This window comes from Pyrus communis, chromosome 17 (genome assembly GCF_041283825.1).
Source record: "Pyrus communis isolate YQ-2024b chromosome 17, ASM4128382v1, whole genome shotgun sequence".
In the NCBI taxonomy this organism is placed as follows: domain Eukaryota; kingdom Viridiplantae; phylum Streptophyta; class Magnoliopsida; order Rosales; family Rosaceae; genus Pyrus; species Pyrus communis.
Genome location: NC_142581.1, coordinates 19,672,447 through 19,679,955, shown reverse-complemented (window position 1 = coordinate 19,679,955; position 7,509 = coordinate 19,672,447). Strand labels below are relative to the sequence as shown.

General features: G+C 40.6%; 1 protein-coding gene across 1 annotated transcript; it reads right to left on the bottom strand.

Annotated features, from left to right (window-relative positions):
* Nucleotides 1–210: 210 nt before the first annotated feature.
* Nucleotides 211–1,855, bottom strand: LOC137709463 (GATA transcription factor 9-like). Its single transcript, XM_068448551.2, has 2 exons — nucleotides 1,485–1,855; nucleotides 211–1,142 (listed from the first exon to the last, which is right to left on the bottom strand). The coding sequence occupies exons 1-2, from the start codon at nucleotides 1,779–1,781 to the stop codon at nucleotides 453–455; spliced, it is 987 nt and encodes a 328-aa protein (XP_068304652.2). The 5' UTR covers nucleotides 1,782–1,855; the 3' UTR covers nucleotides 211–452.
* Between the last annotated feature and the right edge of the window lie 5,654 nt (nucleotides 1,856–7,509).

Here is a 7,509-nt window from a genome sequence, read left to right as displayed (position 1 = left end):
AAATATAACACGATCCTTTGAGGCTATAGTGTGGTTGATATATAGTCTAAAAAATAGGAAAAAAAATATTATTTTGTCCTTGACATCACACTTACATTAGTAAATTGATATTTCTTCTTTATTTATTTTTTGTTACATTCTTCTTCTTTTATTTGTTCCTCAATAAACAAAATTTGTTAATTTTATTAAACTTATCAAAAGAACAAAATGTAGATAAAATTGATTCTAAATTTGCCAAATTCAGCAATAAAAAGAAAGTAGAATACAAAGCCAACCCCAATTTTTGCCCCTTCCCACTTTTTTTTTTCAATTCTACAATTTTTTTTCTCAATGACCCTTAAAACATTTTACTACAAATTCAAATTTTAACACCCAAAAAATTAGCAAATTAAGCTAGAGATTTCGTGTTAAAATTAGAGAGGTCCACCTTAATTATCCTACCCTAGCATCCACTACATCATCTGCCGAAAATCGTTCACATTATGATGATGGATCAAGTACTCATCATGACCACCGTTGGATACTCCAAAAATGGAACTTTGACTCAGAAATTGATGATGATGTGATCTCTGAACCTCCTTCTGTCTTCGGAGCTCCAGAACCTTCCTATGCGAATTGGAGTGCCTAGCCGACACGAAAGTAGGGCTCGCGGCGGGCCGGTACTCGGGCACAAGCCGACCTGACTTGTACCGGACGCCGCAAGCGTTGCAAAGAGTTTTAGGTCCCATGGGCCCAGTTCGCCATTGCGGGGTCTTCTCAGCCGCGCAATGGAGGCATTTTCGGCCTGAAGAGTCTGAACCCGAATGCGAATTGCCCCCACCAATGGCACCATCTCTCTTCTTATGCAATGTTGTTTTGGGAGGTTTGGTGTCATTGTTGGGAGTGATGAGGTGGAGGAGGCGCGTGGACCAGTCTCCGGGGGCGGCGCGTGAGCGCTTGCTTCGAGCCTTGCCCGGGAGAGGCGTTTCGGAGGGGAAAAGCGGTGCGTTTTGAGGCGTTTCGGAGGATGAACACGTTTCGGGGGTTTGAGGCTTGGTTGTGTTGCTTACGGAGAGGAACTGGAGAGATTGTAAATCCTTGTCTGCCGAGAAAGAATCCTCCACAAAGTTCGACAGCCATTCCAGCTCCGCCAAATCGTCGTACTGCAATCAATTTTTAATTATACAAATTGCAATTAATTTGCAAATAAATAATTAATTAATTTTACATAATAATCAAACATAAAAGTAATGTGGTGATCGTAATCATCGTATATTCTATATTGCATGCAAAATATAAAAAATTATCCTCCTGTCCTGCGAATTACATATCTATTTATTATAATTTGGAAAATAAAAATAATTTTAATTCTCAATTCCCGAAATAAACTATTTTGTTGAATAGTTAATTATAAAATTAACGTCAGGATCATGCAAATTACATGCAGAAGCCAAAAATTAATGAATATCATTAGAATTCATGAATTAAAGGAATTGGAGGTTTACCGGAACGCAGAGGGCGCCGGAGATCTGAGAGTCGCCAAAGCTCCGGTTGCCGGAGAACTGAGGCTCTCCGCCAGAGACTGAGGAATTACAGCTGTCAACGGCGGTGACCGCTGAGGAATCGGCGGCAGGGTCAAAGAAACCGCCGCCGCCGTCCGCTGTGGTGACGAAGGGGTCTTCATTAGAGAAGTCGAGGAGGTCGTCAACGGTGAAATCGCCGCCGGCCGGTTTCTTTTCCGGGGAAAACTTGGTGGCTCCGCCGTTGAAGTAGCCGCCGAGGTGGAACTCGGGCAGTTCCATTTGTGAAGGAATTGAGTGTGGAAATACAGTCTAGAGAGAGAAAGAGTTTGCTTGGATAGTGTGAGAGTGATGAATGAGAGAGATAATGGAGGGGGTGGGGGGGGGTTTGTAGGTGTGGGGTGAGGGGTATGGGTGTAAATAAGTGGAAATTGGAGCATGATTTAGTGTGGTGAGAGATTTGTATTAAACAATAGGAAGGGGAAGTTGAACCCTTATGAAAGTCCTCACATGATCGCTGACACCACCTCCACCTTTGTCACGTGCTTTTTGGACCCACCTTCCCACCCCATCCCCTTATTTTATTTTATTTTCGAGTACAACGATATATTTACACTAAGAAGACGAGAGAGTTTAGGTAAGTCACATAATAAGCAATTTAATTTAGTATCGAATTCGCTACCCCATTTCATTTGCAAGTGAAGAAAAATATCACAAAAATCAGACCAGATACTGAGTAGCCCTTATCTTATAAATTCATGAAAATAAAAATGAAAGTAAAAATTAATATGGTTGATAATATCTAGAAAGGTAATAAATGTAACTGTGAATAAACGGACCTTATCCAAATTTACCATAGTCAACGTGCCATGGGGATAAGCATCGGATGACTCGAGCCCATCCAACTCAGTCTTGCAAAACCTTGTCTAGGAACTAGAAAAAGTGTAGTGCAGTTTTGTTATCTTATACACCATACTTCAAGAAAATTACAGTCATTTACCATTCATTTCTTTTAATGGAAGTACAATATTCATTTAATAGAGAACTACATGCAAAATCGAGGATAGGGTGCTAACAGTAAGCTTCAATAAAAACCTTGTCGGGGCTTTCAACTTGAACGAAGGGAAAAAGTGTGTTCCGCACCGAACTTAACTACTAATACTATCCTCTAATAATACATCAAAAATTACATCAGGAGGTTTCTCGAACCAAGAAACTGGGTGATCGAGAGCTAAACTAAATCTTGCTAGGTGGTGAGCCACCTTATTCGTATCTCTTCAACCAAATGAAACCTTCCATTGCTTGAAACTTTGAAGAATTTGCCGTGTATCAGCAAACAGATGTCCATAAGGGCCATGATGCGCTATTCCTTCATTCTGGATTACGGATATCACTATAAGAGCATCACCATCCACATGCACCTGTTCAGTTGACCATTGTCGTGTAAACACAGTTGTTGCACGCGCAACAACAGCCTCAGCATGCAATGCAGAACGAATCCCATTCTCCCAAACCATCATTGTTGCAATGAACTCACCTTCTGAGTTTCTTACCACAATCCCAATACCTCAACGCAATCCAATCTCATCCCAAGCAGCATCAAAGTTGCATTTTATCCATCCAAAATCTGGCTTCTGCCATTCTTAACTTGTTCAATAATGTTATGCGATTTGACCTCATTCCATTTTTGTATTCTGACAACCAAGTTTAAGCTTTAAGTTGGGTGTCCAAAGGGGAAACCTTTGCACCATTCCATAAAAACTCTTTGCGCACCTTCCATATACTCCATAATAAAACAAGCAGCAACTCAAAACTATCCTTAGATAACAATTACGCCATATGTGCCAACCAACCACATAGGCCATCCTCACTCCGATAGAACGAGCGAAATCCCAGCGGGCTCACAAACCAAATAGCAATTGATCGAGAGCAACGTAATAAGGCTTTATGTTCAATTGTTTCCACTTCTTTATCACATAACCCACAAACATCCTCCATAAGAACTCGTCTTTTTGTCAAATTCACCTTAGATGGCAAAGCATCCATACAACCACGCCATACACAAATCTTAACTTTCCTCGGGGCTGTAGCTTGCCATAAAGCTTTCCATAAAAACTTGGTATCCTCATTTATCATAGATCCCATGGGCTCATCGCCACCAATACAATGACACGTTCTTGCCACAAAGTAAGCACTCTTAGTTGTAAATAGACCCTTGTGTTCTTTAGTCCAAATCATGGTATCAACCGGGTTGAACAAACTCTATGGAATACTCAAAATCAAGCTTGCTTCATCCTCCAAAAACCAACTACGGATTAAAATCGTATTCCACCGAACTCCATCGTGGTCCACCATTAACAATCTCACAATAAGATAAGGATGCACCCCCATCGGTCTGGGGCTAATAACTTTATAAAAATTCTCCATTGGCAACCAACTGTCCCCCCAAATTTGTGTTCGTAGGTCATCTCCAATCCTCCACCTAGCTCATCTCTGTATAATTATTCTAGATGCCGCCACACTTCTCCAACAGTAAGATGAGTTTGGCCTAACTAGAGCCTGCAGAAAATCTATTATAGGGTAGTACCGAGCTTTGAATATTTGAGTAATAAGATACTGCGGTTATTGTATTACTCTCCACCCTTGCTTGGTAATGAAGTCAAGGTTGAAAACATATAAGTCCTTAAATCTCAGGCCACCCTTACTTTTTGGTTTACATAGATTTTGCCATTTAATTCAGTATATTTGACACTTGCTTACTTCCCTTCCCCACCAAAATTGCGCCACCATTCGGTTCAACTCCTCACAAAAGACTTAGGCAACAAAGACATCTGCATCGTGTACAATGGAGCTGCTTGAGCTACAATTTTTATCAAAATTTCTTTGCCAGCACTGCTTAACAAAGAATCAAGCTAGCCATTCAACTTTTTCCATAGACGGTCCTTTATATAGGCAAATGTAGCTTTCTTAGATCGTCCAACAAACACCAGTAGGCCAAGATACCAGTCATCATACTCCACTCGTTCCATCCCGAGACAATCAACCAAAACTTGTGCATCCATGTCCGCTAAATTTCTACTAGAGGCCACACTACTTTTTGAAAGATTAACAGCTTGCCCAAATGCCTGTTCGTAAGTTTTTAGCAGCTCCTTCAACTATACACACTCATGGACACCTTGAATTCAGCCTTGTGCTTCCCACGTATCAAATAATGCAAATAAACCCTAGGCACACAGAACAAACAAGAACGGTGACAATGGGTCTCCCTAGCAAACTCCACGTTTAGGTTGTACAAGACCCTCAAGCTCCCTATTTACTTTGAACGAACAAGAAACTGTAGTAACACACATCATTATCTAGTTTATCCATTCCTCTGCAAATCCCAGCCTCCTCATCATTTGTTCCATAAAAACTTCATTCAATACAATCATAAGCCTTACTATTATCCAACTTCAATGCCATCACCCCATTCCACCCATTGTTCTTTCTATGCATCTAGTGTGCAATCTCCAAAGCTACCAAACAATTATCTAAAATTAACCATCCCAGAATAAATGCACTTTGAGAGGGTGATACAATATCCGGCAAGATGACTTTCACCCTATTAGTAAAAACTTTGGAACAAATCTTGTAAATAACATTACAAAGACTAATCGTCCGGAGTTGAGTCATTAAGGTAGGATCAAGTTTCCTAGGAAGTAAAGTAGCATGGGTATAGTTACTTTTCCTAAGCACACGCCCATATAAAAGTATAAACCTGACCCCATCATAAACACATTGTCCCACAATCTCTCAATGCTTCTGATAGAAACCATGTGACATACATCAGGTCTTGGAGCCTTAGTTGGATGCATTTAAAAGAGTGCAGACATAATTTCATCATTTGAAATCGACCTAAGGAGTTCTTGGTTCATTTCTTCCGATACCTTGGGAGCCACAACCCACAAAATTTCCGTCGCATCTGTTGCACCCTAAGAATCACATAGTTTCATGAAATACTCCACAATAATAGCCTACATTCTTATTTTATCCTCATGCCAATTCTCAACCTCATCAAATAACCCATGCAATCCGTTTCTCCTTTGTCGTCGATTTGCTTTCTGGTGAAAGAACTTCGTATTTTGATCACCAAGCCATAGCCAATTTTCCTTAGACCTCTGACGCCAAAAAGCTTCTTCTTGTACAAGTAATGAACGCATCCGGGTATATAACTCATGCCTTTGGGTAATAGTTGCTCGGTAAAAAGCTGTCCAAATAAAGAGTTCAACTTGTCTTCCGTTTCTGAAAGTTCCCCAGGAATTGAACATTTTGTGGTTTTTGCCCAGTTAGTCAACTGGATTCATGTTGCCTTAATCTTCTCCGTGACTCGGAGCATAGGTGAGCCCTGAAAGTCCGACGCCCACCCTTGTTGTACCGCAACCCCGCATCCATCCTTAAAAGACCACCCTTCCTCATATCAAAAAGGTCCTTTTAAATTTAACTCTTCTCTTTTGAATCCAATCTAACAAAATTGATATATGATCTAACGAGGTAGGCTTTAAATGGGTGACTTTGAAATGTGGAAACAAATCAATCCAACTTTGTATTGCTAAGACTCTGTCCAAATGAACTTTAATTCCACCACTCCTGGTCGTAACCCAAGTGAACTTATCACCTACAAACCCTAAATCTTGTAGTTGGCAACATGTGAGCTTATTTCGAAAACCCTCCATTTGTCATTCGTTTCATAAATCACCTCCTTCTTGCTCCTCGGCCCGCAAAACATCATTAAAATTCCCTATGCAACACCACAGCAAGTTTGAAGTATCCCGCAAACATTGAAGCAAACACCACGATTTATGTCTTTCAGCCTCTGCCGGAAAATCATAAAAGAAAGTAATTCTCAAGTGATTCACATCTCCTATATGCCTTCAACCTCCAAATCAATATGATTAGAAGAATAAGATACTAATGAAAGATTGGCCTTCTTTCTCCACATAGCACCCCCTGGACGTCCCAAACTCGGTACTATAAATGCAAAATTAAACTTCAATTGTGATTTTAATCTCTCCATATGCTCCGTCGAGCTTTTAGTTTCACACAGAAAAATCACCATAGGATCTTTAAAGAGAACAAGTCTCTTAAATTGCCCGGAGGTTCCCAAGCCCCCAGCAATTCCAGCTGATGTAACTCATTAGGCTTGGCGGGGTTGATCTCCATCAGCCGTCATTGCTATAGAACTCATCAATTATGAAGTAGCACGTTTCTTTGTTGCAGGGAAATTCCACACCTCATCTTTCTTACATATACCTCCCTTCCCAAGCTCTGGGGGGATAAATTGTTCTGGTTTTGACTTCCTAATTTTCTTTCTGCGAAACACACTTCATATAGGGCGATCACCCTGTTTAGCACCAAGCCCAAAGATGAACGGTGCTTGAAAGGATCAAACCCCAGAGAAAGAGAAGAATCATCCCGTACAAAACTTCTCTCCCTTCTAGCCATCTCTCTAGAACCGTCTCCTAACAAAGAAAGTGATAAATTCCCTGTAAAAACCTCGTTCACTTCCTGAGCTAACACATCATCCCCCATTCTTGGCGTAATTTCTATCCCAAACAAAAACAATGGCTACGATACAAGTGTCACGTTGCCCTCAGTAATAAGTGTCGTATTCTCATATTGGGTCCAAGTATGCTTCATCGGCATATATGGTAGCAATGCCATAGTATCAACTAACCTGTCGTTATCATTAAAAACTTCATTAAGATCAGGTATGTGGTTCCCTTCCTGACCATTTTCCTCGCACAATATGGGTTCCTCTGCTGCCTCATGCATAGCGTTATCCAATTCCTCCGACAACGGTGCTTTCATCACCTAACCACCTTTAGAATCGAGCCCAAACCTTTTACTTGTAGATCATCTATAATCTTTCTTTAACACATCATCTTGGAACCATCTACCATATGGTTTAGCCATATCGTCCACTCATTTACTGTTATATCACTCACATTGATCTTTACCATGATCCATCATT

Bases quoted from the DNA above. Each gene is read 5' to 3' on its own strand.
- LOC137709463 (XM_068448551.2), bottom strand. From the start codon at position 1,781: ATGGAACTGCCCGAGTTCCACCTCGGCGGCTACTTCAACGGCGGAGCC. The intron at 1,143-1,484 runs GTAAACCTCCAA...AATTGATTGCAG, and splicing joins CCGGCGCCCTCTGCGTTCCG to TACGACGATTTGGCGGAGCT.